The sequence below is a fragment of the Physella acuta genome, unplaced genomic scaffold, assembly GCF_028476545.2.
Source record: "Physella acuta isolate Inbredline_101_S28 unplaced genomic scaffold, ASM2847654v3 ptg000388l, whole genome shotgun sequence".
Taxonomy (NCBI): Eukaryota; Metazoa; Mollusca; class Gastropoda; family Physidae; genus Physella; species Physella acuta.
Window position 1 is genome coordinate 181,719 of NW_026731907.1, and position 19,289 is coordinate 201,007.

Genomic DNA, 19,289 nt, shown 5'->3' on the forward strand with positions numbered 1-19,289 from the left:
CCGACACGAAATGAATTCTGACCTCTTAAATCTTCACCCACAGAAAACTAGTAACTATAATTTTACAAAAAACAGGTTATAAAAAAACCAAACCATAACACTATTTCAAGCAATACATGTTCATTTACTGCTTAGATAATTAATTAAGAACAGCATCATTAACGTTAACGTGTGAATAAGGAAGCCTACACGATAATGAATTCTGACTTCTTAAACTCTCACTCACATAAATTATAAACAAAATACAGATTATAATAAAACCAAATGATAACACTATTTCAAGCCATACATGCTCATTTACGGCCTAGATAATTAATTAAGAACAGCATAATTTAAGTTAATGTATGAATAATGAAGCCGACACAAAAACGAAGACTGACTTCTTAAATCCTCACCCACATAAAACTAGTCACTAATTTTAGACACACAAAAATAACAGGTTAAGAAAAAACCAAACCATAACACAATTTCAAGCAATACATGCTTATTTAGTAGTTAATTAATTAAGAACACCATCATTTAAGTTAATGTGTGAATAATGAAGCCGACACGAAAATGAATTCGGACTTCTTAAACCCTCACTCACATAAATTTTAAACAAAAAAAAGGTTATAATAAAACCAAACCATAACACGAGATCGCAGACCAGCTGGCAAAAATTGGGGGAAAGAAACCACAACCGGAAATTTCGCTACACCCAAAAGAAATAAAAAGAATAATTAAAAAAAAAATTCATAAAAAACGTTTTAATAACAAGCTTTTATGTAATGATGCACTAAAAAGTAGAAAATAAATTATAGACTACTATTTAAATAACTATAAAGAAAAGCGTGGGTGTCTTCCTTAACATTAGTAAAGGTATCCAATAGATACTAAAGTGACCCACGCTTTTCTTTATAGTTATTTAAATAGTAGTCTATAATTTATTTTCTACTTTTTAGTGCATCATTACATAAAAGCTTGTTATTAAAACGTTTTTTATGAATTTTTTTTTCAGTACTTTACATGTTTTATCTACAATAGAGTTACATGACTAAAAACCATTGCGCGCCTACTGAATATCACGTTCAGTAGGCGCGCAATGGTTTTTGAACGCAGCCATTACGTGGTCGTGATGGCGCAGCTATTGATGACGCGTGTGGTGTGGTTGGCTAGACATGCCTACTAATTCGGTCCAAATTTTAATTAATTCATAAAAAATTAATTAAGCATCCAATTAAGTCAAATTTAGTTTCAGATTGCATTGTCTTCATGTCTTGACCCACGTGCCAACTGTGAATCGTGTCGGTCAAGTAGAACTGTCCGAATTTTCACTCCTGCGTTTCCGTCTAGACTGACGACTGACGACTGACGACAGAGGAAGTGAGTTAAATAAAAGCTTGTAAAAACAAACAAACGCAAATGTGGTCTGTCACACACCCTCACTACATTAAAGACGACGGCTATTACAATTTAACACGAAAACAACAATACATAATCTTTCGACTTAGAACAGGCCACAACAGACTAAATCAACACATGCACAAAAAACTGAAGGTTGGGTGTAGCGAAATGTGCCCTTGTGGAAAGGCCCCGGAAAACACGGAGCACGTACTCCAGGAATGCACTCTGTATAGCCAGGAAAGAGGCAGACACTGGCCCCAGCCCACCCCACTCAGGGAAAAATTATATGGGACACCTGACAAACTGGAAACCACAGTCCGGTTTGTCCACGAAGTTGGACTTGTTGTCTAATCCTCCACCATATACAAAAAATTAAGAACGAAGAAGAAGAAGAAGAAGAAACCATAACACTGTTTCACATTTCATTTACTGTCTAGATAATTAATTAAGAACAGCATCATTAACATTAGCGTGTGAATAATGAAGCCGACACGAAAATGAATTCTGACTTCTTAATCCCTCACCCACATAAAATTAGTCACTAATTTTAGACGCAAAAAAAAACAGGTTATGAAAAAACCAAACGATAACACTATTTCAAGCAATACATGCTCATTTACGGCCTAGATAATTAATTAAGAACAGCATAATTTAAGTTAATGTATGAATAATGAAGCCGACACAAAAACGAAGACTGACTTCTTAAATCCTCACCCACATAAAACTAGTCACTAATTTTAGACACACAAAAATAACAGGTTATGAAAAAACCAAACCATAACACTATTTCAAGCAATACATGTTCATTTACTGCCTAGATAATTAATTAAAACAGCATCATTAAAGTTAATGAGTGAATAAAGAACATCACTGTGGACTACAGGCGGAGGATGACCGTGTTTAGCTTGACCAATAAATGACGTCACTTCTACGTCATCGGATGCGCATGCCCTGTCTGTTTACCTGTACCGTGTAATAAAAACATAATTTAAAATAATGTGCCTTAAGGCTTAACTTAACCCTAACTGAAAATGTAACAGTTACTTTAACTACTTCCCATCCCCACCCCCCACTTAAATCCACATATTTACATTTTAAAAAATGGTATCTGTCATCCAAACATTGTTAAATATTCTGCTATTTTACTTTCTGCAAACTCTCTTTACTGGGATCTTTTTTTTTTATTGATAAATATTTTTTTAAACATTCTACATACCAATTTAGATTTATTTAAATTTGGAAATGGTCAAACTTCTGTATTTCATTCACACGATATATATATATATATATATATATATATATATATATATATATATATATATATATATATATATATATATATATATATATATGAACTAGGTTTGCTGTTAAAGCACAAAGACAGTCAGTTACCCCCAGGAAAGTTCCAGAAGACCATCACAATTAACGCTTCCTTGGGTCACCTCATCCCGTCTTGCACACACAACAGGAGCTTCCACTGTGGTAAACATGACAAGAACCCTAAGAACCCTAACTTATGACGTCACTATATGGAACAGTTGATTATTCCAAGTTCAGAGGTAACCTTATGTCATGAAACTCTGTCGTTACCTAACTTTTGACGTCACTCTATAGAGCAGCTGATCATTCCATGTTGAAACATTGTGACGTAAATGTTGAAACATTGTGACGTAAAAAATTAGTCCTTGACTATTTGTTTTTTATGTATATTTAAAACAATTTCTTGTAAAATTTTTGAAATCATAAATAAGAATTTTGTCTCTTTGAATTACTTGAAAAGCTCCGATTTTTTAAAAAGTATTTTAATTTAAGCGATTGGCTCCTAAATGCTAAACAATATAAAAATAATCGAGATGTTAAAAAAGGACTTTAATTCTATCAATTTATAAAGCATTAAGGAAAAAAAATCTAACAATGTGTCTTTTGATATTGCTTACCCAATAAAGGTCAACAGTACATCATAATGCTCAACATAGTACCTGATACAGCCCAACATAGTACCTGATAATGGCCAACATAGTACCTGATATAGGCCAACATAGTACTTGATATAGGCCAACATAGTACTTGATATAGGCCAACATAGTACTTGATATAGGCCTACATAGTACTTGACATAGGCCAACATAGTACCTGATACAGGCCAACATAGTACCTGATACAGGCCAACATAGTACCTGATATAGGCCAACATAGTACCTGATATAGACCAACATAGTACCTGATATAGGCCAACATAGTACCTGATACAGACCAACATAGTACCTGATATAGACCAACATAGTACCTGATATAGACCAACATAGTACCTGATATAGACCAACATAGTACTTGATACAGGCCAACATAGTACCTAATACAGCCCAACATAGTACCTGATATAGACCAACATAGTACCTGATAAGGCTAACATAGTACCTCATATAGACCAACATAGTACCTGACATATCAACACACGTACCTGCAGCAGTAGGCCTTAGAATATCTACAACAGCGCATCCCCATGGTTATCATCATAAAAAGGGCGAAAAGGAAAGTGAAGTATCCCCAGTCTAACCTATGACCAACAATGTTTCATGCTTATATATATATATATATATATATATATATATATATATATATATATATATATATATATATATATATATATATATATATATATATATATATGTATATATATATATATAATCTCTCTCTGTTTATTGTTTATATATGTAGCTATATATACATATATATATATATATATATATATATATATATATTTATATATATTTATATATATATATATATGTATACATATATAGAGATATATAGATTGATAGATTATCTGTATCTACTGAAAATACAAACACACATACAGACACAGGTACCAACGCACATACAAGTATATATATATATATATATATATATATATATATATATATATATATATATATATATATATATATATATATATATATATATATATATATATATATATGTATGTATATATATATATATATATTTATAAATATATACATATATATATATATATATATGTGTATATAATATGTTGATATACATATACTACACAAACATAATATACACACACATACAAGCATATATATATATATATTATATATAAACATACATATATCTGAATCTATCGATCTATATATCTCTATATATGTATACATATATATATATATATATATATATGTTGAATGCTATTGACCAAACCTGATCTCTTTGTCTGGCTCTGACCATCTTAAAAACGTCGGGTAGACCAGAACTAACATGAAGGCAATGACAGCTGAAATGATTCAGGAAAGGATAGGCAAAAATCAGAATTTTTTTTAGTGTAAACAAATAACTCTAAGCTTCTAAAACATATAGCGGGAATGGTAAACATCTAAATGGTGGGCTCATAATTAGGAGCACTTAGCCAGAGTAGACTTAATGAGTAATGAAAACTAAATTCATAACGTCTTATTGTTTTACAGTTGGGGAGAATTTATAATAAAATGGTTGATGAAGATCAACTGTGGACTACGCGTAAGTAGAAGATCGGAATACAGACTTGGCATCTGCAATATTTACCTGCTATAAAATATACTTGACATCTGCAATGTTTACCTGCTATAACTTATACTTGACATTTGCAATATTTACCTGTTATAAAATAGACTTGACATCTGTAATATTTACCTGCTAAAACTCATACTTGATATTTGCAATATTCACCTGATATAACTTATACTTGACATCTGCAATATTTACCTGCTAAAACTTATAATTGACATATGCAACAATTACCTTATCTGTAATACAACACTTGATATATTACAACAATTACCTTATGTGTAATACAACACTTGATATATTACAACAATTACCTTATGTGTAATACAACACTTGATATATTACAACACTTAACTGCTGTGTAATACAACACTTACCTGATGTGTAATACAATACTTACTTGATATAATACATCACTTACTTGATATAATACATCACTTACTTGATATAATACAACACTTACCTGATATATTACAACACTTACCTGCTGTGTAATACAACACTTACTTGATATAATACATCACTTACTTGATATAATACAACACTTACCTGATATATTACAACACTTACCTGCTGTGTAATACAACACTTACCTGACGTGTAATACAGCACTTACTTGATATAATACATCACTTACTTGATATAATACAACACTTACTTGATATAATATCACACTTACCTGATATATTACAACACTTACCTGATATATTACATCACTCACCTGATGTGTAATACAACAATGTATAGACAGTCGGACAGTAACATTTGCTGTAGACAGCCATTAGTTGTAAGACGACATTGGTGTAGTAGATAAGCGACATGACGAGGGCGAGAAAATGTGCTGTTTTACGGATAGCTGGGGAGAGTTATATCATAACATGAGCAGTTTTACGGATAGCTGGGAAGTTATATCAAAACATGAGCGATCTTACGGGGAAAGTTATATCAAAACTTGTGAGCTGTTTTACGGGGAAAGTTATATCAAAACTTGTGAGCAGTTTTATGGGGAAAGTTATATCAAAACTTGTGAGCAGTTTCATGGATAGCTTGGGAGAGTTATATCAAAACTTGTGCACAGTATTATGGATAGCTGGGGATAGTTATATCAAAACTTGTGAGTAGTTTTACGGATAGCTGGGGAAAGTTATATCAAAACTTGTGAGCAGTTTCATGGATAGCTTGGGATAGTTATATCAAAACTTGTGAGCAGTTTTACGGGGAGAGTTATATCAAAACTTGTGAGCAGTTTTATGGATAGCTGGGGAAAATTATATCAAGACACGAGCAATCTTACGGGGAGAGTTATATCAAAACATCTGAGCAATTTTGCTGATAGCTGAAGGAGTAATATCAAAACGTGTGAGAAGTCTTGCTGGGACAGTTATACCAAAACATGTTAGCAGTATTGTAGACAGCTGGGGAGAATTGTATATAATTTGTGAGCAGTTTTATTGACATCTAAGGAGAGTTATATCAATCATTTAAAACATCTGTGTCTATTTCTTGGTCTGTAGTATATTAGAGTCTTCAGCCTGTGCGCCTGCCCGTATATACTAATATAATTAGATAATAATGTTACAGTTAATTAATCTAGCAGTTAATTAAGTGGTGCATAATATGCCAATTGGTTATTTTATCAGGAGGTACCCAATTATAGGCTAAGTACTTTAATAAACCAGTCCCGATGAAGATGGGTTCGGTATTGGAGTAGATGGGTTTGATATTGGCGGAGTAGGGTTCGGTATTGGAGGAGTGGGGTTCGGTATTGGAGGAGCTGGGGTTTGGTATTGGAGGAGATGGGGTTCGGTATTGGGTATTGTAGGAGAAGGGTTCGGTATTGGAGAAGGGTTCGATATAGGAGGAGTGGGGTTCGGTATTGGGCATTGTAGGAGAAGGGTTCGGTATTGGAGCAGTAGGGTTCGGTATTTTTTATGGTTGTGTGTCTTGACCCTAGCCACCCCCCCCCCATTAATTCTGCAACAAGGACATGACCTCTCACCTCCTTCGTTCTGGAACTTGCATTCTATCTCGGTACACGTCAAGAACAGACCTTCATAGTCAACTATCTTGCCTTTCTGATGTATACAAATAGAATTGTAACTGAACAATGTTACACTTAAACTGCCAACATTGTCAACTATCTTGCCTTTCTGATGTATACAAATAGAATTGTAACTGAACAATGTTACACTTATGATTAATTGCTTACTAATTTGTTTTTTTTTTAATATAAATAACGTTATGACTGCTACATATAAACTGACTCCTTACATCGTATAATACTTCAAATTACTAGACAAAATGTAATGATATGCAAAGAAAAATTTAAAAAATACGATTATTAGTTATAGTTAAAAATGGCGTGGTCGGGTTGTAGAGCGCACGACAGTTAACCCGATGAAGTCTCGAGTTCAAATCCAGGGTTCGAGTCCGTAGGATGTCCCTGAGTCCACCCAGCTCTAATAAGTACCTGACTGAAGTTAATTGAAATAAATTCAGCTGGGCATAGTTCTGACCACACTATCCATCCCTCCGAGATCATGCAGAAAAAATACTGTGAACTCTACTTCATTTGTCCCATAATTCGAAAGGATAACTTACTTCACATAGATCAGAGGCGTCGCGAGGCGTGGGAAGGGGGGCGCACCACACCGGGTGACGCCATTTAAGGGGTGACACCAAGACAAAAACAATTTGCTAAATATATAGATGAATCATTTTTCGCCAGTTAATTAATTCTTAATCAGAATGAAAAAGTCTTTTAAATACAAATTCACAAATACCGACAAGGTTAGGGAGGTGAAACCATGACCTAATCTTGCTAACTATAGATAAAACAATGCTACCTCCAACTGTATTAATAACCTATTATAGAATAACATCATTACTGTTAACTGTACACACTATAACGCTATCACCCAAGGGTGGCACTAACTGCAAAATGTACAAAGAAAATTATGTTAAGTTGAATATTTTCATTTACTGGTAATTAAAGTCAATCAACGACCAGGGTGGGGGTATCACCATATCTAATAACTTACTAAGAAAACGTTGATATATATATATATATATATATATATATATATATATATATATATATATATATATATATATATATATATAGCCTATACTTTATTTTTTTTTAGTTTGGGGGGGGGTCACCATATATAATAATTTACTATGAAAACGTTACTTATATATATATATATATATATATATATATATATATATATATATATATATATATATGTATATATATAGCCTATAATTTATTATTTTTTTAGGTTGGGGGGGGGGGGGTCACCATATATAATAATTTACTATGAAAACGTTACTTTATATATATATATATATATATATATATGTATATATATAGCCTATAATTTATTATTTTTTTAGTTTGGGGGGGTCACCATATATAATAATTTAATATGAAAACGTAACTTTATATATATATATATATATATATATATATATATATATATATATAGCCTATAATTTATTATTTTTTTTGGTTTGGGGGGTGACACTATGAGGTTCCGCACCAGGTGACACTAGATCTAGCGACGCCTCTGTTATAAATACAAGGATGAGTTGCTACGCATAAATCGATGACTTGCCACAATTTTCAAGCTCCAGTTAACACTGCAGAGGCCAACAGTGTATGCCAAGAAGGTGATGATCGAGAAAAATACCGTAATGTACGCCGACAGCTTTGCGTGTTTCTTCTTCTTTGTCGTCGTCACTGCGTTATTCGGGCCTGCAACATTATCAACTCTTGGGCTGTGCTGCTTGGATTTAGATGCAGTTGGGATGGTGTGGTCGGATGGTAGGGCGATTAACTGCTAGCATGAAGGTCTCGAGTTCGGATCTCGTTCTAGACTTAAATTCTTAAGCTATGCTGCTTGCATTTAGATGTGGTTGGATGGTTAGGCAATTAAATGCTAGCATGAAGGTCTCGAGTTCGGATCTCGTTCTAGACTCAAATTCTTAAGCTATGCTGCTTGCATTTAGATAAAAGCAATAACTGCATTTGGGATCGTGTGGTCGGATGGCAGGGCGATTAACTGCTCAAACAAAGCCCTCGAGTTCGGATCTCGTCCCGGACTCGTGACTGAATGACGTCGATATGTCCATCCAGCTCTAATGGGCATCTGACTCAAGTTATTGAATGTAAAGGCGGCTGGGCATAGTGCTGACCACACCACTCCTTTATATGCCGATGTCAAGAAAGAAATACTACTTCATCTGCCCCATAGAGTGTTTGGTCTTTAAATAACTGCAGTTCTAATTTAATTTCTAAGATGTAACACATGTATATATGTATGTTTTTGTATGTCATACATACTTTTGAATGGCTTTTAAACAAGTATAAATATAACATATGTAATAAAACCAGTGTATATATATATATATATATATATATATATATATATATATATATATATATATATATATATATTATTTTACCTGTATCAATTTGACATTGCATACCTAATTTATCCTACCAATATTTGCCTGACAATATTTACCCTCATTCACGTTATAATTCATGCAGGTATATGCAATGGCATAACTCGATGTATAAGTTTTTATACCTGCATTATTATTCCATTGTATAAGTCATGGGTTTCACAAGTCTTACCTATATGCATGCTCGACGTCACTGATTGTTCTAAGGTAGGACAGCATTGACAAGATTTCTTCCACAGGAAGTCTTAACACATGGGCTGTGTAGAATTACAAAAGTAAACGGTCTATCACAATAGGGCTGGTAAGTAGGTCACCAACCAGTTCTATGGCTCATGCAGGTGTTATTGAGCCGTATAAGTGGTTGGTGACCTACTTACCAGCCCTATTGAAAAACTTAGGAACAATTTTTATTTTCCATTACCCTTTTTAAATAGTTTAGACGTGTTTAAGTCAAATATAAAATTTAACAATTTAACATGTTTTTATGTGAATGAAAAAGAAGAAAAAAACGTGGTTATGAATAACTTTTGAAAATGTAAATTTGGAATTTTGTTTGAATATCAAATCGGGAAATCAAAAATATTCAGGCTTTAACTCTAAACCACATTTCGTTAATCTCTAACCCTATCCCTGTAACCCTACCGCTTTATTCTCTACTCTAACCCTACCTCTTTAATCTAATCCTAATATGATACGCTCTTACCCTAACTCTTTACTCTGTTATTCGGCCTTGTTAAACTATATGCCTAGCTCTTTACCTCTAGCCCAAACTTCTTAATCTAACCTTAATATGTTACTCTCTAAGCCCATACTTTACTCTCAAACCCTAATTGGTTAATCTAACCATAACATGCTACTCTCTAACTCAAACTTCTTTATCTAATGCTAATTTATTACTTTCTAACCCTGACTCCTTACTCTCTAACACATTACCTTCATGATATAGATCTAGAAATAGTTTTTTGTTTTGTTGTTTTTTTTTTTAAAAAAGCATCGCTATTTTAATTCTAGCCCTAACAATTAACCTAATCCCAGGCCTATCGTATCTTTACTCTAACCTTAATTTACCCAAACCGTAACATAGACACCGACAGGTCATTATTCATGTATGCGATACTGTAAGATAGGTTAAAATTATATAGTCCTGAGTCTCTATATTCTAGAGTCTTGGAAATGTGTAAGGTATTTGACTGACTAATAGTAGAAATAACAATAGTCTAAATTAAAATAGAAATGATAACAACACTACTAGATCTAGATCTAGATCTAGATCTAGATGATCTAGACTCTAGATCTACTTCAAATCAACTTGCCTGGATATTGATTCGTCTATATAACGCTAATTCATATTATAATAAATGTTTAAATTAACTAAAAATGCACAACCCTACAAACGTTTATAAAACGTATAAATCTAGATCTAGTTGAAGAAACAGAAAAACCTCAAACTCAAATATATAGCACAGGTTTCAAATTTGAATTTCAGGAAATGTTTAATACGGAACAGATCTATCCTTCGTTACGAAAATAACCAAAATGGTGCTCTTCGGTGCAATAATTCTATCAGGTAGACGGTGCGCAAGTTTTCATTGTGTAACTAGATGATCATCTTTTGAGCCAGTAGGACACTCTTGGGCAATGACCGTTAATTATACATTTCACGGCACATTTTTATTGTGCCACTTTCTCCAACTGTCCCCAGTGGTAACCCATCTTTCTTGTGCTAGTTTCTCCAACTGTCCCCAGTGGTAACCCATCTTTCTTGTGCTAGTTTCTCTAACTGTCCCCAGTGGTAACCCATCTTTCTTGTGCTAGTTTCTCCAACTGTCCCCAGTGGTAACCCATCTTTCTTGTGTTAGTTACTCCAATTGTCCCCAGTGGTAACCCATCTTTCTTGTGCTAGTTTCTCCAATTGTCCCCAGTGGTAACCCATCTTTCTTGTGCTAGTTTCTCCAACTGTCCCCAGTGGTAACCCATCTTTCTTGTGCTAATTTCTCCAACTGTCTCCAGTGGTAACCCACCTTTCTTGTGCTAGTTTCTCCAACTGTCCCCAGTGGTAACCAATCTTTTTGGTGTAAGTTTCTCCAACTGTCCCCAATGGTGACCATTCTTTCTAGTGTTAGTGTCTATCAGATTGGGCTATATGTTTTCATTTCAACACTTTAAACATACGCCTCAAAACCAATTTATTTTTCTGTTCTCTCGAACAAAACTGCACCGATCTTTCTAATGTGTTTTTACTATGATTCATAAACATTGATCTTATTTTTAGTTTTATTATTGTCAACAACCAAATATTTTCTATCAGTCCAGTATCTCCCGCGCTGTAGCCCAGTATCTTTCGCGCTGTCTTAGATGTGTGCATGGTGTGCTATGATGTGTATCGGTCATTATTCAGGTTAGGCGTTTGGGCTCTTTCCTGAGAAAGTAATCGTAGAGTGACGTAATCGATTCGATACTTTACCTTATTCAATATATAAAGGGATTCACTATCTGACGGAAGTCAATACCTAAAACGGTATCGATTACTAAAATGCTATTATTTTTTTAATTCCGAAAATCGGAAATGACAATCACGTTTTTGGACTTTGAATATAGCCAACTAACAAAACACCAAATCAATACCTTAACTCCATTCATTTGATATCAAAATCAGCTAACTAACCTAATTTAACCTTAAGTCTTTAGTCAGACTTAGCCATCTGTCTAGGGGTCGTCCATAAATGACGTCACAATCGTAGGGGGGAGGGGGGTCCGTAATGTTGTGACGGTGTGTGATGAGGGGGAGGGGGGGGGGGGTCAGATAATGTGACGTCACTTTTTTGCATTATAAAAAAACAATGTTAGAGAACGAGTTTTAGCTGTAATCGCGTTTTAGAAAACGGTTTTAATAAATTGTAAAAGGAATTGATAAAAATACGTTGTGAGACGGAGGGGAGGGAGAGGTGGGGAGGTAAAAATCGTCAAAAAAAGAGTGACGTCATTTATGGATGAACCCCTACCAGATATATAATATTTGCTAACAATATCGATTTAAGGTATGGGATCACAAACGGTGTCTGACCAAACACAACACTCATAATGTTTTAGGTTTTATTTTATCTATTTCGTGATGGCGAATTCATATTTAACTTGTGTCCAACATCGTGATGTTTTGATGTACTCTACATCATGATGAATCTCTCCTGCTAATAAAAAAATACCGTTGCATGAAACTATCAAGCTACATAGTTGTGTTTTTGATAGCAAGAAATGATGGCTATATGAAGAAAGAGAAATTTACAATCAATGTAAGCAATATTTTTCTTCTTCTTCGTTCTTAATTTTGGTGTTGGAAGGGATCTCCTCCAATATAATTAAGTATACGTGTAAACTGGTTATGCGCCTTTGAGGCCATTGACTCCGATTTCAGCCTGCTTTTCGTTTTGGATTTGCTTCCATAGCCTTTGTCCAACCAAGAACAAACTACAAGGCAGCAGTTGTTTGATTTTAGAGTTTTCTCTCCTAGAAGAGTGGCTGTCCCCAGCTAACGAGCCTGATCTGCCCGAAGGTTCGAACTCGAGACTTTTTGGTTTAGCAACCATGAGCTTTACCGACTGGACCACGTCGACCCTTTTAAATCTAACGAAATACCCTAGAAGATGAATGGAAGGTATAATCTCTGACGCAGACAAGCAAAAGAGGAAAAGCTTGATCCAGCAAATGATAGAATTATTTGGCACGACAAAAAACAAAATACATGACTAAATCAGACAAGAAGATCAGTTACCTACTGACTCAAAAAAAAAAAGATTTACCAAAACTCAATCCGACAAAACGATGAATTACCTAATCTCAATCGTCAAAACAATGAGATACCTAAGCTCAATAAAACAAAATGATGAGTTACTTAAGCTCAATCAAACAAAACGATGAGTTACCTAAGCTTAGTCAAACAAAACGATGAGTTACCGAAGCTCAATCAAACAAAACGATGAGTTACCTAAGCTCAACCAAACAAAACGAAGAGTTACTTAAGCTCGATCAGACAAAACGATGAGTTACCTAAGCTCCACCAAACAAAACCATGAGTTACCTAAGCTCAACCAAACAAAACGATGAGTTACTTAAGCTCAACCATACAAATTGATGAGTTACCTTAGCTCAATCCCAGGAAACGTATCCTCGTCCAGTTCATAACACTGCACAGACAAACCTACCAGGAGTAGGGTCGCCGACAGGAACACGTAAAATCCCCAGTCAAACCTGTAGATTAAAGGAGGTTTATTGTAGGTTTAGGACACGTAAAATCCCCAGTCAAACCTGTAGATTAAAGGGGGTTTATTGTAGGTTTAGGACACGTAAAATCCCCAGTCAAACCTGTAGATTAAAGGAGGTTTAGGGGTGTGTAGGTTTAGGAGGCGTAAAACTAAGTATTTAAGGAGGTTTAATGTAGGTTGAGGACACGTAAAATACCTAGTCAAACCTGCGGATTAAACTTTACACATTATTACAGGCTGTACACGTCCAACATTATTTTTCTATGTTAACATAACTCTAAAATAAACGTATTTTATCATAACCCTAACATAATCTTATCTTACCATAACTCTAACACAATCTTATCTTACCATAACTCTAACACAATATTATATTAACATAACCCTAACACAATCTTATCTTACTATAATAACCCTAACACAATCCTATCTTACCATAACCCTAACACAGTCTTTACTTACCATAACCCTAACACAGTCTTTACTTACCATAACTCTAACACAGTCGTTCCTTACCATAAATCTAACACTTACCATAACTCTAACACTTACCATAACTCTAACAGTCTTTACTTACCATAACTCTAACACAGTCTTTCCTTACCATAACACTAACACTTACCATAACCCTAACACTTACCATAACCCTAACACTTACCATAACCCTAACACTTACCATAACCCTAACCCTAACACTTACCATAACCCTAACACTTACCATAACCCTAACACTTACCATAACCCTAACACTTACCATAACCCTAACACTTACCATAACCCTAACACTTACCATAACTCTAACAGTCTTTCCTTACCATAACCCTAACACTTACCATAACCCTAACACTTACCATAACCCTAACACTTACCATAACCCTAACACTTACCATAACCCTAACACTTACCATAACCCTAACACTTACCATAACCCTAACACTTACCATAACTCTAACAGTCTTTCCTTACCATAACCCTAACACTTACCATAACCCTAACACTTACCATAACCCTAACACTTACCATAACCCTAACACGTACCATAACCCTAACACTTACCATAACCCTAACACTTACCATAACCCTAACACTTACCATAACTCTAACACAGTCTTTCCTTACCATAACCCTAACACTTACCATAACCCTAACACTTACCATAACCCTAACACTTACCATAACCCTAACACTTACCATAACCCTAACACTTACCATAACTCTAACACAGTCTTTCCTTACCATAACCCTAACACTTACCATAATTCTAACAGTCTTTCCTTACCATAACCCTAACACTTACCATAACTCTAACACTTACCATAACTCTAACACTTACCATAACTCTAACACTTACCATAACTCTAACACTTACCATAACTCTAACACTTACCATAACCCTAACACTTACCATAACCCTAACACTTACCATAACTCTAACACTTACCATAACTCTAACACTTACCATAACTCTTGCTGACCATCTTTCCCTATAGGCCGGATATTAGTAGGGTAGATGACAAGTAAGGAGAAGGCGATGATGGCTGAATTAAACAACATCATATTAGTACATCTTAACTGATAAGCCATACCCTAATATATGTGTAAGTAATAACCCTGGCAGTGAAGGTTTTTTTTTTTTTAAATTTATGAATCATTTTTAAAACGATGCATGTTTCATTTTTTTTAATTACACTTAAATCAACAACACTTATTCATTCACTAGTATGGATTGCAAGATAGCATTATTTTACTTGCGTTGGTATTTAAATAATGTGATCTATGGCGTTGAGTGTTTTAATACCCACCATGAGATGAGGGCATTGAAGTCTACCGACCATGAGATGAAGGTTTACTCACCAGTGGAGAAGTAAATGAGGGCAAATATTCGGGTAAAGCGGAGATAACTGAGGAAGACAGCAGCGCACTGACCGGCCAGATTTATCACATAGATGACAATCATCAGGTGCCCGAAAATCTGTGACACTCTGTGGACACCTGGTCAAGAGAAAATGTGATATGGACAGCTGATAAGAGTAATAATGTGATATGATGAAATTTGATGTCAGATTGCATTGTCATCGGGTTTCGACCCACGAATCGGTCGTTTAGAAGTGGTCGAAATTTCGCTGTGGACACCTGGAGAAGAGAAAATGTGATATGGGCAGTTGAGAAATAATGTGATCTGATAAAATTTGAAACAGATTTCATTGTCATCGGGTCTTGACACACATGCCAAGTTTGACACGAATCGGTCGTTTAGAAGTGGTCGAAATTTCGCTCGGCAGTTTCGATCCATGACGGACGAAGCTAGCAGGACAGACAAAAGAAAGAGGGAGAACGTTAAATAAAAGCTTGTAAAAACGGTACCGACTTGTGAGAGGACCTATCTTCGAACACCCATCGAGGACACATGTCTCGTACAATCCCTCCCTGGATATGGTTTGTCCGTTCTGAAAATAGTGCGAAAAAAATATATATTACGTCATTAAAAAAACATTTTAAAAATCAGTTATATTACAACATTAATATTACAAACACAAATCAAAATGTAAGTATTATTTCATTCACAAATAATGATCATCGTAAGTTTTTTTAACTAATTTTATAAATAGCTAAAATTTGAATTAGATTAAGGCTGCTAAACCGAAAAGTCTCGAGTTCGAACAGCAACTCTTTTAGGAGAGACAACTCCAAACAAAACAATTGATGCCTTGTAGTTTGTTCTTGGTTGTCCTAAGGCTATGGAAACAAATCCGAAGAGAAAAACAGGCTGAAATCGGAGTCAAGGGCCTCAATGGCGCATAACCAGTTGACACCTTATCGGATAAGCACAGTGTTGACTTACCACTTATTTTTTTAAATCCATATGGCCAGTTGTGAGCAGATGATCATATATATATATATATATATATATATATATATATATATATATATATATATATATATATATATATATATATATATATATATATATATATATATATATATATATATATATATATATATATATATATATATATATATATATATATATATATATATATATATATATATATATATATATATATATATATATATATATATATATATATATATATATATATATATATATATATGGCACATTTTTTTAATCCACATAGCCGAGTGTTGAGCAGAGGATCATATAGGTACAGTGGTGACCTACCACAGATTTTTTAATCCACATAGCCGAGTACAGCCCGGTGGTGAGCAGGATAAAGGTGAGACAGGTCAGGATGAGGGTGAATATTTGCAAACAGTTGGGTGCCATCTTGGCTCAGAGAAAGGGGGAGTGCGTGATGTTCCTGTAGGAGATGAGGAAATATGCGGGTGTGTGAGGGGAGGTGTTGGGATACAGCGGAAAGCTCAATGCTTTGATACACCCTCTGAGTTTATAGATGTATATATATATATATATATATATATATATATATATATATATATATATATATATATATATCTATATATATATATATATATATATATATATATATATATATATATATATATATATATATATATATATATATATATATATATATATATATATGACTATATATATATATATATATATATATATATATATATATATATATATATATATATATATATATATATACATATACATATATATATTATACGCCTATATATATAAACATTTCTTTACATCAGTGAATTTATTTTAAATTCGGAAAAAAAATAAACCATGACAAAAGCCCTGGGTGGACTGGCTGTTTCCATGCTACCCGGGTAATAGGCTAAATAAATAAAATAATAAATAAAAGCAATCCCCCCCCTGGCTTAAGTTTTCATTGTGTATTTGTTTAAAATCCCAGCCTCTAAAATCATGGGTCACTTTAAAAATTGCCATTTACAACACTTTCAAAATGACAAATCTCAATGAATTGGTGGATTGACACAACCGAGATTATTCTTGAAATTATTTGAAATGCCCATTAAATAGTTTAAAATTCAAACACGATGTTATTAAAATAAATACGGTTATAAAAATCTATTTGATTTTTTGTTAGACTTTACTAAAGTTTGGATATATTTGGTGTTTTTAGTATTTACGGTAACCAGGCAATTTTTTAAAAAAATAATTTGTTTGTGTACATTTTATCACTGGAGATGACAACAAACATGGCTGAGCTAGGTCATGTGGTTTGAAAAAATAAATTTTATTTTAAAATTGTATCGGAAAAGTATTGAGTACAAATTACTATAAGATTTTATGAAGTGGTGTTTTTGAAAGCATCGATCACAGATTTGTCTTACGAAAGTGAAACTTCGGGTTATAACTTCGGCTTGATGAAAATAAATAGAAATGTAGTCTTAAACTCAAGAAATTATTTTCTAGTTCTCTTGATTAGCAGCTTTTATAACATTTGATTCTAAAAATATGAAATTTCTTAATTATTTTCAGCCTGGAGTTTTTGTTGTTTGTTGTTGTTTTTTTAGGGCTTATGATTACTAAATCTTAAAAGCACGGATTTTATCCATGTCAATAATATGATGGAAAGATTCTCGCCAACTCGGTAAATTTACAACTCGAATCATAAACCGCTACCATATAGTAATGTAAAGTTCCCTTTCAAACCTGACGGTCTATAGGGCAAGGGAAGTAGAGTTCACTTGTTTCTGTGACCTCGGCATGTGAAGAGATAGTGTGGTCAGCACTATGCCCAGCCGACTTTACTTTCCCTATCTTGAGTTAGGTACCTATCAGAGTTGGGTGGACTCGGTAGTGTCCATTAAACAAAAACGTGTTGTTTTAATTTTTTTTAAAATCAAAGCAGGCGAAATTAACATAGAATCTAGGCCAATTACAGTATTGGAGGCCCATCTGGACATTCTCCTGCGGCCCACACCTGATTAAGCCTTAGCCTAATTAATTATCGAGTTAATGTAAAATAAATATTTCAGTTTAAAATACCTTACATTTCATTTTGTTTTAAAAGGTTCTGTAATGAGTTGTTGCTAGCGGGATTGTTGACATGTCTGTGCGATGGTGCGTAAAAGTGCTTAGCACCAGGAAGTGCGCATTTTTTGTTCCAGTTATTACATATTTCAACGTTACGTTATGTCTTGGTAGTTATTGTTACGTCCCTTGTATTATATTTATCTTCGTGATCTCCCTTGAATGTGTAGTCCCTGTGTACTGGATAACTCACTGTGTTGTTTACGTTGTGTGAGTTGTCTAACATGGGAGACAACTTGTGTGATCAGAGCTGGGTCGTATCTGAGCTAGGGTAAGCATTTAGTTAAGTTTTCAAAATAAATGGATCTTTGAGTGCTTGTGTGGATTGGGGTTTTGGGGGTGGGGTTGGCGTAGGGGCCAGTGGACAGTGTATTACAAATTATGATATTTTAGCCCTAATAAAAATGTCAAGCCAGTTATCAAGTGTTGAGTTGTTTTGTGATGTGATGATGTTGTTGTAGTCCGAATTGTAGCGAGGTGATGGCGTGGTCTTGAGTTAGCATGTGATTGCTAACTGCCGGACAAATGAGCTCCTTCGCAAGGGACAGCAACTCATCTAGGGGAGAGAACTTCAAAATTAAGTATAAACTACTAACGTTCTGATTGTTTTTGGGTAG

The 19,289-nt window shown here is 34.1% G+C and overlaps 2 protein-coding genes across 3 annotated transcripts; both read right to left on the bottom strand.

Annotated features, from left to right (window-relative positions):
• Positions 1-3,736: 3,736 nt before the first annotated feature.
• Positions 3,737-10,915, bottom strand: LOC131942109 (uncharacterized). Its single transcript, XM_059301831.1, has 8 exons — positions 10,860-10,915; positions 9,590-9,674; positions 8,565-8,704; positions 6,944-7,019; positions 5,666-5,800; positions 4,603-4,675; positions 3,845-3,940; positions 3,737-3,758 (listed from the first exon to the last, which is right to left on the bottom strand). The coding sequence occupies exons 2-8, from the start codon at positions 9,597-9,599 to the stop codon at positions 3,737-3,739; spliced, it is 552 nt and encodes a 183-aa protein (XP_059157814.1). The 5' UTR covers positions 9,600-9,674; positions 10,860-10,915.
• A 1,588-nt stretch (positions 10,916-12,503) lies between these two features.
• On the bottom strand, positions 12,504-18,686 carry LOC131942119 (uncharacterized). 2 transcript variants are annotated; one of them, XM_059301848.1, is made up of 7 exons: positions 18,633-18,686; positions 16,858-16,996; positions 16,045-16,123; positions 15,531-15,668; positions 15,136-15,214; positions 13,555-13,662; positions 12,504-12,602 (listed from the first exon to the last, which is right to left on the bottom strand). In XM_059301848.1, exons 2-7 carry the CDS (start codon positions 16,960-16,962, stop codon positions 12,587-12,589), a joined length of 525 nt encoding a protein of 174 aa, XP_059157831.1. In that variant the 5' UTR covers positions 16,963-16,996; positions 18,633-18,686; the 3' UTR covers positions 12,504-12,586. The 2 variants fall into 2 exon arrangements, with proteins under 2 accessions (XP_059157831.1, XP_059157830.1); XM_059301847.1 differs by having other exon boundaries at positions 12,519-12,605.
• Between the last annotated feature and the right edge of the window lie 603 nt (positions 18,687-19,289).

Bases quoted from the DNA above. Each gene is read 5' to 3' on its own strand.
- LOC131942109 (XM_059301831.1), bottom strand. The intron at 5,801-6,943 runs GTGAGAGGTCAT...AACTCTCCCCAG, and splicing joins CAAGTTCCAGAACGAAGGAG to CTATCCGTAAAACAGCACAT. The intron at 3,759-3,844 runs GTACGTGTGTTG...GGTCTATATCAG, and splicing joins TCTAAGGCCTACTGCTGCAG to GTACTATGTTGGGCTGTATT.
- LOC131942119 (XM_059301847.1), bottom strand. From the start codon at position 16,962: ATGGCACCCAACTGTTTGCAAATATTCACCCTCATCCTGACCTGTCTC. The intron at 16,124-16,857 runs GTAGGTCACCAC...CACTATTTTCAG, and splicing joins TGTGGATTAAAAAATCTGTG to AACGGACAAACCATATCCAG. The intron at 15,669-16,044 runs GTCGGTACCGTT...TCTCTTGACCAG, and splicing joins GAAGATAGGTCCTCTCACAA to GTGTCCACAGAGTGTCACAG.